The sequence below is a fragment of the Crotalus tigris genome, unplaced genomic scaffold, assembly GCF_016545835.1.
Source record: "Crotalus tigris isolate CLP2741 ecotype Arizona unplaced genomic scaffold, ASM1654583v1 scf7180000023617.9722795, whole genome shotgun sequence".
Classification (NCBI taxonomy): domain Eukaryota; kingdom Metazoa; phylum Chordata; class Lepidosauria; order Squamata; family Viperidae; genus Crotalus; species Crotalus tigris.
The window spans coordinates 3794387-3817193 of record NW_024100081.1 but is presented as its reverse complement, the minus strand read 5'-3'; the positions used below and the strand labels follow the sequence as shown (position 1 = coordinate 3817193).

Here is a 22807-nt window from a genome sequence, read left to right as displayed (position 1 = left end):
TTACAGGTCACCCAACCAATCGGAAGAAATAGATGAACTTTTTGCTAACCAGTTAACAAATGTATGTAGAAAGCACTTTGTCACCCAAAAGGTGAAGAAGGGAACTAGATGTAAAGCTATACTCGACTTAATTCTTACTAATAGAGAAGAAGTGATATAGGGAGTTGAAGTTGCTGGAACCTTGGGTGAAAGTGATCACATCATACTGGAATTTAATATAATGCAAACACTAGCAACAGAAAATAACCCAACCAGTGTCTTAAACTTCAAAAGAGCTGACTTTAACAAACTCAGAGAGAATCTAGGAAAGATCCCACAGATGAAAATCCTAAAGAAGTAGTGTGGGAAACTCTGAAAAATGTGATCATAAAAGCCCATACCATCACAATACCACTGAAAAAGAAAAGAAATTCAAGAAGAAACCAACATGGCTGCACAAAGATCTCGCTGACAAACTGAAAGACTAAAAGGACAAATACAAAAAAATGGAAAGAGGGGCACATAACTAAGGCCGATTATCAACAGACAGCCAGAATATGCAAAGATGAAGTCAGGAAAGACTTTGAACAATGGGCCCCATCCACCAAAATGAGTTTCAATGTGGAGAAAAGCAAAGTTTTACATTTAGGCAGGAAAAATCAAAGGTGCAAGTACAGATTGGGCGAGACCTGGCTTAAAAACAGTAACTGTGAGAGGGACCTTGGAGTCCTAGTGACTATGAGCCAGCAGTGTTCAGCAGCAGCCAAAAAAGCTAATACAATCCTGTGTTGTATAAACAGAGGCGTAGAATCAAGATCACGCAAAGTATTAATACCCCTTTATAAAACCCTAGTAAGACCACACCTGGAATACTGCAGCCAATTTTGGTCACCATATCACAAAAAAGATGTTGAGAGTTTGGAAAAAAATCAGAGAAGAGCAACTAAGCTGAACAAAGGCCTGGAGACTAAAACATACGAAGAATGGCTGCAGGACTTAGGTTTGGCTAATAGTCTAAAGAAAAGAAGAAATAAGGGAGACATGGTAGCAGTATTCCAGTATCTGACAGGCTGCCACAAGGGAGAGGGGGTCACGTTGTTCACCAGAGCACCAGAGGGCAGGATAAGAAACAATGGTTGGAAACTGATCAAAAGAGAGAAGCAACCTGGAATTAAGGAGAAAGTTCCTGACAGTAAGGACAATTAACCAGTGGAACAGTTTGCCTCCACAAATCGTGAGCGCTCCATCCCTGGAGATGTTTTAAGAAGAGGCTAGACAGTCACTTGTCTGAGATGGCATAAGTCCTCCTGCTTGAGCAGGGGGCTGGACTAGAAGGCCTCCAAGGTCCCTTCTAGCTCTATTCTATTCTAATTTGAACTGGGTTTTCTTGTTTGATTAATCATTCTGTCAGAAAATTCCTCCTTATTTCCAGGTTGGATCTCCGCTGAGAAGCTTCTACCCACTGCTCTTGTCCTGCCCTCAGGTACTATGGAGAATAAATTTGTTCCCTGTAACAGCCCTTCAAGTATTGGAAGCCTGCTATCATGCCTCCCTTGAGCCTTCTCTTCCTTAGACTAAACATACCTAGTTCCCTTAGCCATTCATCATATGATTTAATTTCCAGACCTATTATCACCTTTGTTGTTCTTCTCTGCATTCTTTCTAGGCCTCAGCATCTTTCTTGTATGGTGGTGATACTGGATGCAGCATTACAAATGATGCTATCCTTCTGTTGATGCAGCCTAGGATTATATTGGCTTTTTTGGCAGCTGCAGCACACTGGTGATTCATAAGTAAGTGATGATTCACCAGGATACTTAGATCCCTTTCAGAGGTGCTACTGTTGAGCCAGGTATTATCTATTCTATACCTGTACATTTGATTTTCCTCCCAACCTTACTCTTCTCACCAGTGAACTGCATCTTGTTGGATAGGGCTCAATGCACATATCTGTCAAGATCCTGGAGAATCTTGAGTCTATCTTCCAAAGTATTAGTACTTCCCCTTAGTTTTGAATCATCTACACATTTGATGCAAATCCCCTCATCTAGGTCATTTATGAAGACACTGAAGATCCCTGGGCCCAAGCCAGAACTTTGAGATACCCCACTGCATGCTTCCCTCCATGTAGAAGTAATTCCACTGAGGACTACACAGCCAGTTGCAAATCCATCTGACGGTGGTACTATCTATCCTACACTGTTCTATCTTACCAAGAAGTAGGCTGGGCTCCACTTTATCAAATGCCTTACTGAAGTCTAAGTATACTATACCACATCCATGTTCCACTAATTTAGTCAAAGAAGGCAATATGTATGCCCTGCTTTTAACAAACCTATGCTGGCTTCTAAGAATTTGGCTTCTACTTGGAATATCTGAACCCAGACCACTGCTCTAATTAAGTTCAATATTTTCTATATTGATAACTAAGGAGAAACTTCCTGACAGTTAGAACAATTAACCAATGGAACCACCTGCCTCCAGAAGCGGTGAATGCTCCAACACTGGAAGTTTTTAAGAAGAGACTGGACAGCCATCTGTCCGAAATGGTGTAGGTAGGGTTTCCTGCCTGAGCAGGGGGTTGGACTCGATAACCTCCAAGGTCCCTTCCAACTTTATTATTATTGTTGTTGTTGTTGTTTTGTTGTTGTTGTTGTTGTTATTGTTTCAAATTTTGTGTCTTTCATAACCTTAGTTACTTACCAGGCCTGAATCTGGGTTTTTCTGTATTAAGGGCGTTAGTGAATCATTAATGAGTTATGGCTTAGCACAAGCATTTTCTTGCATCTAATGGTCAATAGAAAGGCATCAGTTAGCAGAGAAAGAGACTGATTTTCATTCATCTATACATGACCTTCTGTTAGGGCTATTTCTAGGAAATCATAAAAGGGTCAGGCTGCAGTTTTGCACTTCCAATAAGCTACAGAGACCAGCTGATTCTTTGGAGGGCAGACCATTGATATTCACAGTAGACTGAAGCTTATGGCATTCAACTGTTCCTTGGGGCATGCTGAATGATATTACATCTGGAAGGAATTAGCCCAGGGAGAACAATAGCGTTAATCCTAGTTTAATCAGCCAAGCCCTCTTAGCAGCTGACATAATGATAGCATACAGGTTCAGCAGAAGCAGTTTGGAAAGACCCTTTTAGTATTGCAGTCTCCCAAAACAACTAAGACAGAATTGACATATAGACTAACGCTGCTCTGTTGGACAACAATGGGGTGGAAGGCATTTTTAATAAGCTTCCCTGCCAAAAAAAAAAAAAAGGCCTAATCCAATGAATACCACACCAATTTTAAAAATAATCAAGGAAATAAATACTCAGGATTTGGATTTTAAAAGGGAAAATCCATACTACAGTTAATATAAAGTACGCAGCTGATCTTTTTTTTTTTTTTTTGCATGAGCATTAAAGTTCAAGATCTAGAGGTGAACCTCTGCACATACATTTGTTTTCCCCCTTCTCCATGCATGTACAGAGAGAAAAAAATGCAAGAGGACCCTTCTTCATTGAAAATGGAATTTTCTTTTATTTTCTTGGGGAATATTTACTCCTTATCGATCTATGTATTAGGATTCCAATCCAGATCTGAATTTCATAATTTTACAGCAAAGTATAAATCAAAGGATCATCTATTTCTTACATCTCAAACACGTCCAAGTGTTTTGACCTTGAATTTATTAAAGAAGAGGAGTTCCATTTGTCTGCCATTGCAGTTTATAAAGTAGTCTATAAAAATGCCCTGAAATGTGGGGATGAACAAATTCAAGTTGTTTTCTTGGCAAAGTACATTTTCCAGGTTGCCTTTTCACTGCCCAATAGTGCCTAAAGCCCTGGGATTTCTTGGCAACTTCCTACTGAATATTATTCAGAACTAACCCTTCTCAGTCTCTAAAAATCAACCAAAGTCACCTAAGTGTCAGCCCCCAAACTAGGGATATAATATTATGTATGTTTGTTAAAAATAGAACATGTAGTTTACAGCACCCATACTAAATAATGATAAAGGGATTGCCTACAAATCCACTAATAAGGTAAGTCTCACTTGAGCCCACCAGGGTCAAAGATTCAGTGGGTACCACAAGAAATGAATCAAAATATACATAGATCTACCAAAATTACTGGGAATTAGCAGCTTTGGAGGTGATAGCAATCCCAAGAAGGAACAGGCATGTTGGGGGAGGGACAGTAGAAAGATTTCAGTTATTATGACTCCACTTTCTACCACAGTTAATGGATTTTTAGAAAGTGAATGTGGCCAAAAATGTCATATAAATGCAAAACATGTCTTCTCCCTCAATTCTGCAAATTGTTCCTGAATACTGTATGGCATTATAAGATGATATGGTAAGGTAAGGTAAGGTAAGGTAAGGTAAGGTAAGGTAAGGTAAGATAGATGATAAGATAAGATAAGATAAGATAAGATAAGATAAGATAACCTTTATTGTCATTTTTTTACTGTGGGCACAACAGCACATATCAAAAATGAAATTTAGTTGCCCTCTCTCAAAATGAAACACATACCTGACACACAGCTAAACATACTATATACAACATATGATAGACCCGCATCCCTACATATACATAACAAATAAATATTAAACACTGTCCATCTTGAAAATATAACGGAAGGAGGAAGCTTGAGAGTTCGCAAGGTTAATGCTGTATGGAATGAAACTATGGCTGAATCTGGATGTTCTGCTTCGGATACCACGAAGCCTCCTGCCAGAAGGTAATAAGGAAAACAGGTCGTGAAGAGTATGTTTAGTGTCCCAGATAATCTTACAGACCCTGCTCAAGCAGCGCTTCTGTGCTATGTCCTGGATGGGAGGGAGGGAACTGCCAATGATCTTTTCAGCCATTCTCACCACTCTCTGTACCGCTTTCCTGTCTGAAGCAGTGAGGCTTCCAAACCAGACTGTATAAAAATGAAGAAACAGTCTCTGTACTACTACCAGAAAAAAAAAAATCTAAACAGAAAAATGCCAGACAGTGATTCTAGCAAATCTGTTTATAAACCTGAAAAATATTCAGATTTTTGTGATAATACATTTAAAAAAACCACAATTCTGAAACTTCCCTAAATGGGTATATATTTTTCCTTATTTTTTGCAACAACTATAATTCCATTTTCTTCAACAAAGGAGTGATTTATTGAAGCTGAACTGGCATTTTAATCTGCTGTATTATACACTGCAGATCATCGCATCAGCATTAGAGTCATAAAATGTCTATACACACTAGCAACATCTATCTTATGCAAAGCAACAAACATTTTAAAGAGGCCACTTTACATTAAATTGCCTATATCTTCTACACCATAGGCAATGGCTTCCAACCATTGTTTAATAAAATAAAGAATGTTTATAATGTGCATTTCTTTTTCACAAGCATTCAAACAATCAACGTTTCCCCTTTCCTGTCCTCAAATTTATATCAACATTCAAGAAGTGAACTCTACATAAATGTCTGAAATAAGTTTAGGCTCATCACTTTTTATGTCTTCTCAAATACACAGAAAAGGTCTGGGAGTCTACCCAAGAGAGTTGGAATCAGGTCCTGGTGCCAGGGAAAAAAATGAATCAAAATGAAAATAGTCCTCAAGGCTATGAAGAGTTTTATCTGTTCTAACAAAGCACACTTTACAACAGGGGTTCTCAACCTTGGCAACTTTAAGACTTGTGGACTTCAGCTCCCAGAATTCCTCAGCCAGCTTTGCTGGCTGAGGAATTCTGGGAGTTGAAGTCCACAAGTTTTAAAGTTGCCAAGGTTGAGAACCCCTGCTTTACAATGTTTAAGCAAGTAGCAATACAAGCCAATACAGACCTAGAAGTAATAATGTTCTCTAATCACAATCTTTATTTCCTAAAAATCTTTATTTAATGTTTTCTTCCGATTTACCACATTCCAAGAGACTTATGAGCACAGTTTAAAATGCATTCCTGAGCCTGCCAACCAGCCATCTTGATCCCCATACAAATCCCTGATCAGCAAGTCAGCATCATAATGTAATATTTGCTTTCAAGGGGCCATATTTTCTCATTTTCCAGGCAAGCAGCATCAGGCCTTTTCTGAGCCATACATGTAAAGCAAGATTAAAAACTGTGGGATGTCTAGTTGCTGATATCTCCATGCAGGAAAAGAAAACCTGAAGCTACTGAGACAGAATTACAGTGGAAACACAGAATATAAGAAGTATGAACATGAAAAAGCTCAACCTGGTAGAAGATCAAAAGAATCAATTACACACTAGTATTATAGTCATAAGAAAATTGAAATGGACTGAAATTGGATACTTTCATCAGAAGATCCTACTGTTTACTATTCAGGACACAAAAATTAAGGACATGGCATCTCATTGCCAGGAAGAATACAATGGAATCAGTGACTGAATATCTCTTAGACTATTACAAAGTCATCCACTTTCTATGATACGAACTTGAGCATAAACCTAACATTTTCCAGAAGAAAATCAGGAATCAGAAATTGCTTTGAAGTCATGAATTTCATTGGTAGGGAACTAGAAGAAATGTGCAGTGAAAGAGGCATTTTAAAAGATATTCAGATGTTTTGATGTTTCTATTTATACGAAGTTAGAAATGTGCAAGTAACAGCTTCTTCTGAAACCCTATGGAAGCAAAAACTGCATTTGAATAAACAGGAAAAAGATTGTTGATGCTTTTAAATATTTATGCTGAAGTTGACTAGAGATATTCTAGAAGATATTATGAATGGCCAAACAAACACCTATGGGTAATAGAAAGAATCAATCCAGAGTTATTATTCAAGACCCAAAAGACTAGGCTCAAATGATCATAATTCAAAACACATTATGAAAAGACCTAGATACTGGGGAAAATGAAAGGAAAAAGAGGACAACCAACAGCAAGAAGCATGGACACAATTACAGCAGTGAAGTGTGCATTGTTGAAAGACCAAGTTGGAAAAGAGTATCCTGAATAAAATTCATCTTGATGGCCCATAAATCAGTTCTATAATGAGATATCTGATATTTTACGGCCACATAAATCTTGCAACTCATATGTTTCTTTTAGACATCCCACCCCTACCACTATAGTTATAAAGTAAAATTGAAACATGTTTAGTGACATTCACTAATGTATTCTAAAAATCAATTAATATCAGCATTTCAGCTTGGAAATTCTAATATAGTGTAGTGATGTGTGGTAGAATAAATGAATGAATGAAATGAAATGAAACATTTTTCCCCCTGTAATATTTTGCTTATTCAAATATTTTTAGAATAAATAGCCAATTACTATTTATGACTATCATCTCCCACAAAAATGAGCAATCCTATCAAAAGAGGACATTAATTGGCCTTGAATTTATCCCTTTTATAGCAGGAAAATAGCAAACAGGCATTTATGTTATGGATGGTCATTCAGGCAGAAACAGCATCTGTACACTACACAGAATCTGAGACGTTTCAAGCATCCACCAAGGGACAATAGTTTGTATCTTACCGCCAGAAAAAAAAGTAAGCTCCTCAAAGACATCTGGATAGATCAAACTGAACAGGATTATCAATCAATATATTTTCCATGTTGGCCCCCATCTTCTTCAAAGACTTTTCTACCTCATCCATACATATGATCATGCAGGAAACCATTGTGAACCATTATTCACAATTCACAACTTTCTGTACCCTGGGATCTTGTAGCCTCCAGAATTCCCAATTGTTAGCCATATGGATTGGGAATTTTAGGAATTGCAATGCTAATATATCCAAAGCTGTATACAATGCCTGTGATAATGAATATACTGTAAATAACATTTTTAAAAAAATGTACGTCAAGTTTAGAAATGAACTTGAAGTTAACTGATTGCAATGCAGTTAATATATATCAAGTTTAGACTCTGGATGATTGCAAACAGTTAATGTTTTCCTGTAATTCTTTTGGGAACAATCCTGAAGTAGTTTGCCACATTAGCCTTCTGAAATCTTTTTCAACTTAGCAGTTTAGTCAACAGCCCTGGTCACATGCTAGCTACTAGGGCTGTGCAGCATTTAGAGCTGAGAAGAAGGTACTTCAGAGAGTTTATTGGTACATATGTAGCACTTGCTACAAGCCTTTAAAGATTGTGCTGCAATTTCAGAGGGCAGCTGCACAATACCAGGAAAAGACATGGCTACTTTAAAGAGTTCACTTTGAACTTTCCCACACACTTTTTTTTTTTCAAATCCAAATCACTGCAGAGCCCCATGGGTATCTTACCCAGTGCTTTTTTTCTAAAAAAAAAAAAAAAAAAAAAAAAGGTGCCCGAACTCACACACATCATACAACCTGCCTTGCCTACCCTACAAGGTTCCATCCAAAAAAGGTGCCGGAACTCCGTTCTGGGCGTTCTATGAGAAAAAAAGCCCTGATCTTACCAAGGATTAACTATGTTTGATCCAGGTTAGTTTTTCTGATTCAGCAAGGTGAGCTAAATGCTGCCATCTAGCTGATTAGAAATGCCACTCAGGATGAAAAAGCTAAGCTTAGTGTGCTGGGCTAGAAACTGGGAATTGGTGAGTTCTAGTCCCATCTTAAGCAAGAAACCAACTGGTTTTTGGTTCAGTCACATCATATCAGCCTTAGAAAGAAGGCAATGCCAACTGCTTCTAAAAATATTACCAAGAAAACTATAAGCTAAGACTGTCCTGAAGGTAGAAACAAACAAACAAACAAAAAATCTAAGTTTACAGAACCACACTGGGATCCTCAGCCCTTACCTGAACAGCACTTTCATAAACAGCTTTCTGTGAGTGCAAACACTACACAAGTAATATAATTCCTATTTTTTGTGGAACTTCAGACATGCATTTCAGAATGAAATGCAATCTAAGGCCAATTACCTTGAAAAGACATTTCAAAGAGATTTATTTATTTCCATGACCACTTTTTTCGCCTTAGTGACTCAAAATGTAAAAGGAAATATAAAACAAATAATTCAAAACCAAACCAAAATTAAGTGTAAAAAGTAATATAATAAATATAATATAATAAATATAATAATGTAATGTAATGTAATAATAAGCATAATATTATAATATCGAGCCATCTGGATTTCACTAATTTCATACTGCCATCCCCATGCCTGGGTCAAACAATCAAATTTTCAACACTTTCCAGAAGCTAGCAGTGTCAGGACCAATCTGACCTCTGGTGGTCAGGGGTTCCAGAGGACAAATGCCACAACAAAAAGGCAAACTTCCTGGATACTGCAAGATGACATTCTTTAACTCACGAGACACAAAGCATGCCCCTCTTTCCATATCTAACAAGATGTTGAGATATCCCTGGAAGGAGACATTCCTTCAAATATGTTATGAAAGGTTTTATAGGTGACAAGCAGCAGCTTAAATTGAACTTGCAAGCCTACGGGAACCAGTGCAGCTCATGCGGCAAATGTATAATCAAACAGTCATTATTGTCCATGCCACCACATTCTGGACAAATTGCAATTTCTAGATGTTCTTCAAGGGCAGCCCAAGATGCAATGCATTGCAGTAATCGATTGAGGACGTGATCAAAGCATGAGTGGCCACTTATGAGAAAAATCAGTAGTGAATGCTATATGCTGAGGGAAAAAAAGAGGAGAGAGCTACTGCCTGTAGATCAGGGGTATTAAACTGCTGGCCCACGGGCGGGATGCGTCACACCAAAACCTCACCCACCCCATTGCCGGCAATGGGAAAAAAGTCGCGATACGTCACAGCATGTCACATGACGTTGCAAGTTTGACACCTGTGCTATAGTTATTGCTTCAAAGTTGAACCATTGGTTTCCTGGTCTAATCCAAAAGAATTTGAACTGCTTTCTTTTAATTAAGACAGCTATTCATTGATCAACATGATGCAACCTTATCTTGCATCATAATAACTTTCCTCCATCAGATACTCCCTATTTAAGTTCGATCAATCTCTTTAGCCATGGTGATTCAGAGTTATGGAAGTTTAAGGCCAATATACCTGAAGGACATGGAAGGTTATGGAAAACTACAAACGAAAGGGGAATAGAATATTGCACATTCAGATTGCCTAAAATTTTATTTCGTCTATATTAAAAAAAAACCAAATGCAGAATATTACGTCTCTTACATATAATCTGCCTCAAGAGAAACCAGAGATTTTTTATCCCAGTAAATTAAGATCTATTAAAGAGATCCTACGCTTGCCAGGTGACAAAATAAGTGTCTTAAGTGTGAGAGAGGCTTACCCAAAGTGATTTATGCACAAAGCAAAGTTGTGTAGTACAGGTAGTCCTCGATTTACAACCATTCATTTAGTGACCGTTTGAAATTACAATGGCAGTGAAAAGAGTGACTAATTACCATTTTTCACAATACGGTCATGTGATCAAAATTCAGATGCTTGGCAACTGGCTCATATTTATGACAGTTGCAATGTCCTAAGGTCATGTGATCACTTTTTGCGATCTGACAAGCAAAGTCAATGGGGACACCAGATTCACTTAACAATCTTAAGATAACAATCTTATTCAGAATTTTTATTAGATGCTTTAAGGTTGCTCACAGAGAAAAATCTTCACTGGGTCAGACCTGGCAAAGGACGACAGGTGTGGAAGATTACTCTAAATAATTTGGTTCAAGCTATACTAATAGAAGAATGTGGCACTAGAAGCTACACTGCAAACATTAATTCCAGTTTTCTCAAAGAAATATTTCATTATTTTCTGGAACCGATGGCCCTTCCTTTTTAGACATAGGAAACACATAATAGGTCAAAGGCATGAAACATCATATAAAGAGATCCATCCACAGCTTGTTCCATAAAGTTCATTCTTCGGCATTGCCTAGCTAAAAATAATTTGCTCCTGCTGCAAGCTTGTCGAGAGATAGAGAAATCTAAATCTCTTCTTTAACTGAAACTGCCTCACTCCCACAAACCTATTCATATCTACAGCACAAATGTGAATAATACATATTTTCTTAGAATATTTTGTTTCCTAAGAGCTTTGCCAAGGACACTAAAGCTTTTATCACTGGTGTTTCTGCTTAAGAAAAAAACAGTTCTTTAATCAGGATCACATTGTCTTGTAAAGCACAGCTGTTGTCAATTGTAAATATTCTAAGGAACTATCAACTACCACCTCTCTTGGCTGCTGTCTATGAAAGCCAACATCAAATGAATAAACAAAAATCTGGTGAAATTAATAGCAGTTCATAGAAGAAGGTGATCTCTAGGACTGGCTTTCCATTCAAAAGTCACATCAGCCATGGCCATTTCAAAGAAAACTGCCTTTCTAACAGCTCAGTTCAGATTGTTACGGCAAAGAGGATATACTGCAGATTCTACTACTACGCAGTTCTTTCTCTTAAACATAGTGAGATGGAATGTAGTCCAAAGTCGCAACTTTGAGTGTCTGATAGGCAGGAAGAGGACAAAAGCAGATCCCCTCCTTAGCACTTGGGGTTTTCCTGCACCAGTGCTGGGTGAGCAAGCAGGCATTCCTTGGCATCTTGGTCGGATGCCTTATTAACAGTAACCTGCCAGATTAAAACAACTAATCTCTCATATTCGGTTAATCCCAAAAAGCTAAACAGGACAATAACTAGGCAAGTGCTCCCATACTGTTGCAAAAAAACAGTAAAATAGTTACAACCCCTTTGGTTTTCCTAATGAGAAATTGCTTTATCTCCCTCCAGTTTAGAAGTATACTTATGCTAGTTCAGAAATAATGCTTAATTGTAATTAACATAAATCAGAGGAAAGGATATGGAAGGAATGCACAGACTGATTTTAGTTCTAACTTTAAGTGATAACCTGCAGACTTTGATTATGACTGCCTCATCAACCATTGCTAACCTTCCGGACTGGATAAACCATTAAGCTAATCAGGCTACAGTCTAAAATACCAGATCAACTGGGACGCCTGCTGTGGTGGGAATTTTCCAAGGTCAAACTGGATAAAGATTATTTATTAGACCGAATTGGTTTCAGTTCTTTAAATTGCTTGTTGCACAGAGCAAAGCAGAACCGTGCATTAATTCAATGCAGGAACTGACATTATTACATTTTTATAAGCATCAAGCATGTGAGAACATCAACGTATTTACGTCTAACAAAGCATAGGTAACAATAATTGGTAGCATAATTGTGTGCGTTTCCCTTCAGATTTTATCTTCCTTCCCTTCCTCCTTCCTCCTTCTCCATCCAAAGAGAAAAAAAGGTGGCGGAAGAAAACAGTTTCTTGACCATATGCCATCTGAAGAGCCAGTGGTCAAAACCAAGGACATCCTTTGGTAGAATCTTGTCACTGAATAGCTCTACAGAAAGTCACCCAAAAATAAGACTCCAGTATTTCATACCATCCCTCAAAACACTGAGTGTGGTCCACTTGCCCCCCCCCCAAAAAAAATGTGTCACCAGATTATCATTTTTAAGGAGACATAAACAGGAACTGATTAAACACATTAGGGAGTGGCCTATATGTTTAATTCAATTGCATTTGTTCTAGTCACACATCCATTTCGCATGTGGTCCTCAATAAATCCACTCCCTTGTGACGTGCAGATCACCACTAAAAAAAAAAGCTACAACATTCCAGTATTACAGAAACACCAACTTTTTGACAAACATCCTTTTCATCAGGAAATCATAATTTTAGCCTGAATTTCCCTACATTGGGCTCAACAACGTGCAGAATTATCTTCAAACCTTTTGGGGTTATTCCATAATAGACTAATACAGAAACTTTAATATCTTTAATAGCCAAATCTTATCTATCGCGCATAGATGGGCAAAACTGAGGAGGGGCTGACTTATAGCTGGCTACTGAAATGAGCCCCTTAAAGCTAACTTTCCTCTCATATTAAGCAAGCACTGGGACAGCCAGGAAGTGAAAACTCAGGAACAGCAAGACACTGTTCAAAGGCTGCTTTGAAGAAAAACAGCAAGTACGGCCAGCTAATCCAGCTCCACTTTGTTTTCCCCCACAGGAAAATAATAATAATTTGTTCATTATGCCCCTTAAATATATTGCTTCCTTTTTAAATTAGGAAACATTTATTTAGCTATGCCTACAAGGGGTAATTTATTTTATAAGCCGATCCAGGCTGTTATTTCTGGAAATAAAGATAATGCAGCGAGTGAACATTTAAAGTTTTTGAAGCAGCTAAGATTCTGAGTGTAAATGTTTGCTTCTGGCTTGCCCCTAAGCAGTGAAGTATAAATAGCAGCAATTATAAAGTTGCTGGGGAAAAAGACTGCTTTCTCCATAGTAATTCATAGTTTATTAGTAAAGAATATACATCTAGTAGATGTATATATCTAGTAGAAAAATAAAACAAAATTAAAAGTGCTGCTTTGTTTCCAGCTCTCCTAGATCAGTATGCCCTTCAATCATCCCTAAGGCTACGGAAAACTAGGACCACAGTCTGCAAGTGATGGAGCCAGAACCCGTTTTGGCTCAGGTCCCATATTTTACCTAACAACCCTCTTTAAAACTAAAAAAAGGAAGCCAGCTGAAATGTTTGAGCCCGTCTCCTCATTCTAGAGCACAAGTGTCAAACTCACCGCATCACATGACGTGTCACAACGTATCGTGACTTTTTTTTTTGCATTGCTGGAGCTGGGGTGGACAGCCTCCGTATGATGCAACTGGCCAACAGGCCGGCAGTTTGACACCCCTGTTCTAGAGCAGCATTTTTCAAACTTGTCTACATGTAAGATGCACGACTTCAACTCCCAGAATTCCTCAGCCAGCATGCTAGCTGGGGAATTCTGGGGGTTGAAGTCATACATCCTACACATTAACAAGTTTGAAAAGAAAACCCCTCTGATCTAGACAGTGTAACAGTAGACCCCAGATAATTCTTGTACATTTTTTGCATCCAGTCCTAAATCCAAAGGCCTATCTTAGCACTCATATTCTGCCTCTAAGCATGACATAAATCATCTGTGTAACATAGCCATAAGTAACTTCAATCAGCTGCTTTAGGCATACAAACATGGAAGAGGAGACAAAAGTAACTTTAGTGGGGATCAGGAGAAGCAATATTCAAAGGCCTATCATTAGATATAGAGATCAAACTGAAAAAAAAAAGAAATTTATTATCATTAAAAGTGTTTTTCCTAGTTGGACAACACCACTTAAGTATGACATGCTTTGAAAGGATTATCCTTTTTATGAACCAAAAAACTGTTTAAAGGTGTGTTTGCAAGATTCAGCTTGCATCCTGTATATGACTATAGAATGATGGTAAGGAGATTGCTTTTAAAGCTGAAAGAAGTGAACTCTTTTCTCATCTCACCAGTTTCTCCCAATCATCACACGTTCACCCATAGCTCAGCATGAAATTGTGGAGCAATCTAGATGGGTAATTTAGATTTTATTATGCTTCACCAGGCATAGCCAGTTTTTTCAGGGGAAGAGCAATAAACTGGGAAAAGAGGCTAAGGATCCAGGAGAACTGAAAGTATCTTCTGAATTATTTAGTGAGGGTGTTGTAAGCCTGAAAAACCAACAGTCTGATAAATTCTTGAATGTTTGCATAGGGATGACTACATACTCCAATGAAACTGAACTGCAACAACTGTTTACACCTTGAAGCTCATAAAAATGTTACCCTCACACTAATATTCGGGCTTTCCTATTTCAGATACAATGGAATGCTTTGTTTCTCTTCCAAATAATTCTCTACACAGTAAACATCTATGACAATGAGACCAGGAAGCAATAATCTGTGGCACTATTTCATTTCATTTCCATCTGCAGGGAATCTGAGATATGGAGAACATTCAATTGTGTGAATAACAGTTGCAGTACTACACATCTATTTTCCAACTGCAAGGACCAGCCTCAAATAGCCCAGAATTATCCAGGTGTCTGGTAGCAGGGGAGAAGCAAAGCATAAATAGCACAAATGAGCATTTTTCTATTAATGCTCCCACCTCTTTAGATTCTGGCCTAAGCCTTTGTCATTAGCTGGAATAACCACTGAGATCCTCATAAACTGCAATAGTATTTCTTCATTATTTATCCAGATTACTATCAATCTTCAAAGAAATGCTTATAATTTAACCTCACCCTTAAACCAGGAACCTTACAGTTTCCTCTACAAATTGAACCAACATAGTTTTTTTTTAAAAAAAAAATCTGTCACTGGTCAATAAACTATCTTTTGCCATTAACAAGCAATGCATTTTTAAAAACACTTAACATCAATCAGCTGTTCGTCAAGTTTACATAACACAATTATTCAATCACTATCCCAAAAAGGTACAAACTAATAGTAAAAAACATGTCCGAAAGCACCAAGTTCAAGTTTCTCATCCAGTCATAATACTCATGGACTATGGACTATCTGTCCCCAGTCTACAGCCCCACAGGATTGTTTTTTGGAATATAAGGAGAAAATAGTAATAAGGATCACTGTTTGGAGCCACTTATCAGAAAATTAATACTCAATTCATCCCAACTCCAACCACAATCCATCTTCCTAAATCTCATTTTACAAAACTTTTGTTAGCTGCCTAAGAAAGTTTATCATCCGCGATAGAATTTATTCAAAAGCTCTAATCTTTAAAAGGACAAAATTCCATCACAGGAATTTTAGTCACAATGACTAAATAATTTATCCCGAATAGCATTAATAAATAGACCTGCCCTCTCTGCATTTCCAAATATGGATCAGGAAGCATTTGAATAGGACTGTGTGAATTTATGCATGCACATTTTGAAATAAATGCCACTGAATTTAATGATACTGAGCCCACCTGAATTGACATTTCCCAGTAGACAGCAATCATTCTTGAGCCTAATAGAATTATCATCATGACTTAGCAATACCGGTAATAAATAGCTTTAAGTGAGTAAATTTAGACTGCCAGCCTAATTTTCCACAACTGCCCTCCCCTGAGCCAAGGACAGGAAGGCATGGCCTTAAAGGGGAAGAAGGAAAAAAGGCTGTCTCAAAGTATGTCCAATAAAATTCAACCCCCCCCCCTCTTTCTTATGGGAGACCGGTACCATGTGACCTATCTGGCATTTCTCCAGCAGCCAATCACAAAAATCCCGGCAGAAGAGGCACTTCCATTCATAAAGAGAGCGGATGCCTGCTACAGAAGTTTGAAGCAGGTATTTATTCCACCCATTCATTTTTGCAAAGGACAAAAAAAAAAAAAAAAAAAAACACCAGTTCAGCTGCTTATTCTAAACACTGCACGAAACGCTGAAATCCCACTAGATTTTAACGAACACTGACCGGGGTAGAGCTATATATAATCCTATTTTCCGCAGAAAGGGCTACTTTTGACACCAGTTCTAATCCAGTTCTTCCTACAACTGAGATAATGAGGATTTGTCACCGGCAAAACACCAGGGAGACGCATTTCTTCCACCGGAGAACAACTTGTGAAAGGGCTGCTTCCACAACCACCCCCGTCGCTGCTTAACCGACTTTCATTTTCTCTCCAACCCGGCGATCTAGTCACCTGCCCCTCTTGCTACGAGAGAAAAGGCCACCCACTGCTACTCACGGCAGTCTGCTTCGTCGCTATTATCCAAGCAATCATCATCCTCGTCACATTTCCAAATGGAAGGGATGCACCGCTCGTTCCGGCACTGAAACTGGTTCTCTTCGCACTCCTTCCCGGAGCCTGAGAGCAGTAAAGAGAGAGAGAGAGAGAGAGAGAGAGAGAGAGAGAGAGAGAGAGAGAGAGAGAGAGATCCATCCAGTATTTCGAATTGTACGGAAAAACAAAGGTACAAGAAGAGAAAAAGCGCGTGCATGCACACATACACAAACACACGCACGCACCCCGCCGATTTCTCGCAATTCCTTTCTTAGCCGGCAGCCTTCAGCGCGCTAGGCCACGATTCTCGCTTTCCTCAGAAAACGCACAAAGACTATTTGCGAGGAAGCGTCTCCCCCTCAAAGAACGCGCCGTTCTTCCCAGGGCGGGCCACTTTTAGGGAGGTGTGACCGATCCTATATTCCTTGGAGGAGGAGGAGGAGATCGGCAAGCAGGTGGACAACAAAGGATCGTTCCAAGCCAAGAAAGGCGCAGAAAAGATGCGGAGTCTTCTCGCTCTTTCCTTTTCCCCCCAAGAATCCTACACACATTCGGGTATTGCTCGTATAGGGGGGCGACGGCAAGCTGTCGCGCATTTATTCCTCTAATTCCTGGTTGCATTTAAACCGGGCGGAGAAGAGGAACGAAGAATGAATGGGCAGATGGCGAACGAAAACCGCTTTGGAACAGATGATGGCCGCAAGTGAGACCCGTCCACCTCCCAGTTAGCTTAAAGATACTCTCTCCAGGAGCACCGAGTGGCACCCTACCAAATTGCTCCGGGACGTTTAGGATGCTCTACCTGCACACACGGGTCTCTGGGCGATACCAAGCCACACAATAGCTCTGTCAGGCCTGTTTACACACACATACACATGCACACAATCGGATTCCCTCCCGTGTGGGGTCGCGTAACGCCAGCCACACGAGTTCCGAGCAACGGCACCAGCCCGGCACCGGCGAACGCGTGGCTCTCACTTGCTCGGGAGCTCTGAGCCAAGCCGCCCGACCCACCTTTGGCGCTGTGGAGCTTGATCAGGAGCAGATGCAAGAGAAGCAGCCTGGTCAGAGCTGGCCGACACATCGCGCGTCCCTTCCTCGCTAGCTCTGGACCCCGACGCCGCTGGTCGGATGCAAGCCCACGCGCTGCCTTGCAGCCTGTTAACTGCGGGCGGGCGGATGTTTCTTCCGCCGTGTGTGCATTTCAACCCGGCTAGTGACGCTCCCCACAGGGCGGGATTTCAGCGAGCGAGCCAGACCTGAGCATGCCCGCCCATAGGCGACCTGGAGGCGGGACCATGTGGCCCGACCACGGGAAGCAGGACCGCCCTCTTTTTCGATTTGGAAACCTCGGCGGCAAAGCGCTCTAGTAGTGCCTCTTCCGATGTAGGCAGATTAAAGTCTTTGGCTGGTGGAGGATTTTTTTTTTTTTTAATCGCCATCAGTTCAGTTCCAGGTGTGAACGATATTTAGCCATACGTCAATGCTTGCCATCCCTGTGCCGCCTTTCTACCAATGGGAGTCGAGGCTATTAATCGTATTAACCAAAACCTAATCCTGAAAAGATAAAATCAGATTCGAGGTGACTAAACAGTTCGTAATAGTATGAGCAGTTGGATTGCACAGCCAGGTTTTAGGATAGCTTGCAGAGTCAGCTATCTGCAACATTCACGCAACATTTCTTTTGCATAGTGGGCTGGGTCCTGAATGTGTCCAGAAAAATCCCAGACATCCAGTAGTTCTACATGAATAGAATTAGGGAGCAAGATAGGATGCCTATCAAATGCCATTTCTGGAAGCAAACAGGAAAGTTTGCAAAGTGAGAGTGGCTGCATACAAATTTAATAGATAAAATAAAACAAAAATAAATAAAATGGAACATAAAATTCTTTATTGGCCAAGTGTGATTGTGCACACAAGGAATTTGTCTCGGGTGCATAACCTCTCTGTACATACAAGCAATAAACCATCGTAAAAATACATTCAACATAAATCATAAGATACAACACACTTAGTGACAGCCATAGGATACTAACTAAGCAATCAACATAAATCATACTAGGATATTAAATAAAACAATATAAATCGTATGATACAAGCAACAAAGTTATAGTCATAAGTAGATAAGGAGATAGGTAATAGGAAAGATAAGAAAAATAGTAGTAACATAGCCTTACTAGATAGTTTAAAAATTTAGAACATGGCTTTTTTATTTTAAAAAATCGATTACTGAAAGCACCTTATTGAGATATCAAATATCAAGGACATAATTCTGTAATATATAAATTTTGGTTATTTTTATGTATCATATAAGGCAGTGTTTCCCAAACTTGACAACGCTGGCTGTGGAATTCTGGGAGTTGAAGTCCACATGCCTTAAAATTGTCAAGTTTGGGAAACACTGAATAAGGTACAAACATGCATTTCATATATTTAAAGTTTTATTATATAGTTACCATTTATTCTGTTTGGCATGAAAAATCTGGACTCCTCATGTAAATGATGGCATAATTCATAATTCATAAACATAGTTATGGCATTATTCAACCAGGAATTCAAATTTAGCCTCCCAGAAAGTCCTCTCAGATGTAACTAGAATCTTGCTAGTCAGATGTGAAAAATCTAAGGCAGAACAAATGTACTATGGCAGTGGTTCTCAACCTTTTCTTCACCACAGACCCCCTTTAAATATCTTTTGTGGCCATGGATCATGGCCACGGACCATCGAGATTTAAATCATAACATTTCATCAAGACTTTGCGGACCCCCTGTGATAACATCATCCCCCCCCCCCCATGGATCTGCAGACCACAGATTGAAAACTGTTGATCCAGAATTAGGGGACAGCATCGGAAGTATGAATTGTGAATATGTGTAGATGGCCCTGCTGTCTTTGGGCACTTGCAGAGTCATGGATGCAGGGTCATGAAAGGACAGCACCACTTGGGAACATATGGTGTCTTTAGGGAAACACCCAAAAGGGAACATTTTTAGCTACTTCTGCTTTCTTCCTTCCTTCTTATCTACAGTATGCCAGCCTTACAGGGTGAAGTCTTTATCTTATGTGTGTCAGCTTTGCTGGGTGGATTGCGTATGTCAGTGGTTCTCAACCTTTTTAATGCCGCGACCCCCAACCGGTTGTAAGTCGAGGACTACTCAACCAGTCGTAAGTCGAGGACTACTCAACTGGTGCAGCACCGTTTGCAAAATGGGACTTTTTGGCGGGCTCAGCAGGGCAGAGACAGCCTGGACAATTCCTATTGGCTTTTGAAAGCCAATAGAATTAGACCCTATTCAAGAGAGTCTATTCTATTGGCTTTCAAAAGCCAATAGAATAAAAGGGAGTAGCACAGCTAAGGAAAAGGGGGGGGGGAAATGGCGGACTGCGTTGTTTGGCGACCCCCGTGAAATGGTCGTTCGACCCCAAATGGGGTCCCGACCCACAGGTTGAGAACCACTGGCTTATGTAATCAAAAAGTATAAAAATAGGGATTTTCTGTCATTCGGGGCTCCTCTCTTTTTGAAGGGCCCGTCTTTGTTCAGCTGAATAAAAATGTAAAGTTTAAACTTCTGGTTTCCTGTACTTATTTATCAAGCAACACCTCAGAGTCTGCCCAACAGAACCACTGTACTAAGGTATTCTTATCTATTTCAAATAGTTCACAGAGTACAGTATCTTGTTTTTATATGAAAACAAGGCTCCTAAACCTTAGCTTAGAATTCGTTATACTTACTCTGGCACACAGTTCCAATTTACGAAAATTTGCCATCTTTTTAAAATTGCAAATAAACCCTCCTGTTAACATTTGCCACTTTAACAAATGAGCATTTGGGGATATGCATAGTAACATCTGATTATTAGAAGCAATTAAGAGAATATTATCATTTTTACTGCTGCAGTATGACGGCAATATGTCAGAAAGTTCTAAACATTTTTGCTTTCAGATTACGTTTACTATGGAGGGAGGCAAAGTGAGTGGGTTAGGATTAAGAAGTGGCAGAGCCAAAATTAGGCTACGTTTGATTTTTAAAAAAATAAAATAAAATAAAATAAATAATTCTTTTCCATATTAAAATGCAATATCAACTTTTGGAGGAGCTTAACAACCTTCTTCAAAGTTTAGAAGGGAATAATGAACTTACAATTGCAGCTCCATTCAGTCACCCCGACTCTACCCTGAATAAAGGGAATAAAAGGTCATAAAAAGAAGAAAAGAATTTACAATTACAGAATTCTGGGTTGGTCTGCGTGCTGGAGAATTCTGGGTGATGAAGTCCACACATGTGAAAGTTACTGTACTGAGCCTAGGAAACTGTACTCTGGATGAATCAGGTTGAAGAAGAGATGTTGATCTTCCTAGGCCAGGGGTAGGCAACCTTAGCTCTTTTATGACTCATGGACTTCAACTCCCAGAATTCCTGAGCCAGCCAAGGTTGCCTACCCCTGGCCTAGGCTATCTCAGACCATTGTCCACAGTTTCAAGAAGCACATGTACAGTCCAGTTGGGCAGCCAACCCAGAGTTGGCCTTTTCCCTTTATCCCATAACTCTGACAAGTATTAAACTCTGACTGCAGTCAGAAGAAGACATGACATCACTCTTATCATATCCTAGGGGAAAAGGAAGCTTTGGATTCCAGCCACATAATTAGAAAGACCAGGATATAATACTTCAGTATTCTGAGATCTCCTGGCTGTGTTGATAATCGTTTGGATGATGCCAAGCTATTTTGTGTTTAATTTTTATATTTTGCATTTTATGTATTTTAGTGTGACCTTGCTAAATTCATGTAGATGAGATGGGTAGCTACATAGATCACAGAAATAAATAAATTATTTGAACCTGAGACCTATCATCTACTGACTTTCCATAGATTTCTCTCGCTGTTTGCTCAGAGCCCATTCATGCTTCACCTTCATCCTTCAGTTCAATTCCTTTTTTGTTCATGTGTATTCTAACAACCTGGCACAGATACAAAAATTATCAAAAGTTCTTGTTGTTTAATACAGTGTCTGGCATTAAACGCAAACCCAAGTTTTCTTGTATTTATTTATACAGAAATCAAAGCAACTACATAATTTTAAAATACTTTTCCAAGGAGTGAAATGCTTGTTTACATAGTTCTGAATATATGGTGAAATATGTTGCCACTAAATGCCTTGCAGGGATTAAGGAATGTAATTTTTCCTCTCTCCCATAGAAAAGTAAATGAATGTAATGATGTTTGCTGAAGCTAAAAAATAACTATCTTTGAAGGGAAGCTTTACTGAAAAGTAGAATGTCCATTGATTCATTCATTCACTTATTCATCAGAGACCACTCAACTCCAGAAAGATGGGACAGCTCACAATATAAATAAATAATATGAATACATGAAATAATATGAATACATGAATAAAAACAAGATAAATAGGAAAAAGATAAGACAGAACACAGCCAAGCTGGAAAAGAAAAAAAGGGGAAAAAAACAATGACAAAGCTGGTTAACAACAGAAAAAAACACATAAAACCAACATCCAGCCAGGGGCTGCAGCTGCCCCAGTCCTTTAACACAGACGATTGTCATTTTGTATCTTCCTTCTTTATTTAACAATTTAATAATATTTGCATGATTGAGTTAGACATTTTAGAGATTCAAAATTGCAAGTACGAAATACATAAAACAAGAGCAGTATACTTCTTCCATAATACCAATTGCTAAAGGTTTCATTTGCTGTGGCTTATAAGATGTATGGTGCACTTTGCTCACACTAATTGCTGGGCAATTATCCAAATTGATGAAAGAAACCTCATGGCCATAATGACACTCTTTGTGCTCACCCATGTTTCTCAGAACTGTCCTTGCTGATATCCATGAAGGCTAGCTGAATTCCAGGGTATTTCCAAGGTAAAACATAAACCCATATGATTAAAAATGTTTACCATCCCTGCCGCAAAACCTGGGGGGGAGGGGCCATGGAACTATAAAGCTAATAAAGTCTACAATGAACAAATCCAGACTATGTTCAACAAAGACCACCAACCTGACACCATAATGTTACCTAGTTGGCCAGCCTGTCCCATGGCCTTTTTTTGTGGCACTCAGGACCATCTCTTTCACCCTTACTCTTGAAAACTGACAGCATAGTTTCCCATCATTTTGAGTTGGAAAAGAGATGAACATGGTAATATAAGCCCTAAATTGGTATATCTCTTTTAAAAAAGAAAGAAAATCCAAATCTTTCTCCCCAGCCTCAGCACTGATCCCATGTGTGATGCTGCCCTTAAGGTTCCAAAAC

General features: G+C 39.2%; 1 protein-coding gene across 1 annotated transcript in view; it reads right to left on the bottom strand.

Annotated features, from left to right (window-relative positions):
* LRP8 (LDL receptor related protein 8) overlaps nucleotides 1-18089 on the bottom strand; it is a 204494-nt gene extending 186405 nt beyond the window's left edge. The window contains exons 1-2 of the mRNA XM_039319779.1: nucleotides 17544-18089; nucleotides 16494-16613 (exon numbers count right to left, since the gene is read on the bottom strand). Coding sequence (XP_039175713.1) covers nucleotides 16494-16613; nucleotides 17544-17613 — 190 coding nt within the window. The 5' untranslated portion in view covers nucleotides 17614-18089. The remainder of the gene's footprint in view (nucleotides 1-16493; nucleotides 16614-17543) is intronic.
* Between the last annotated feature and the right edge of the window lie 4718 nt (nucleotides 18090-22807).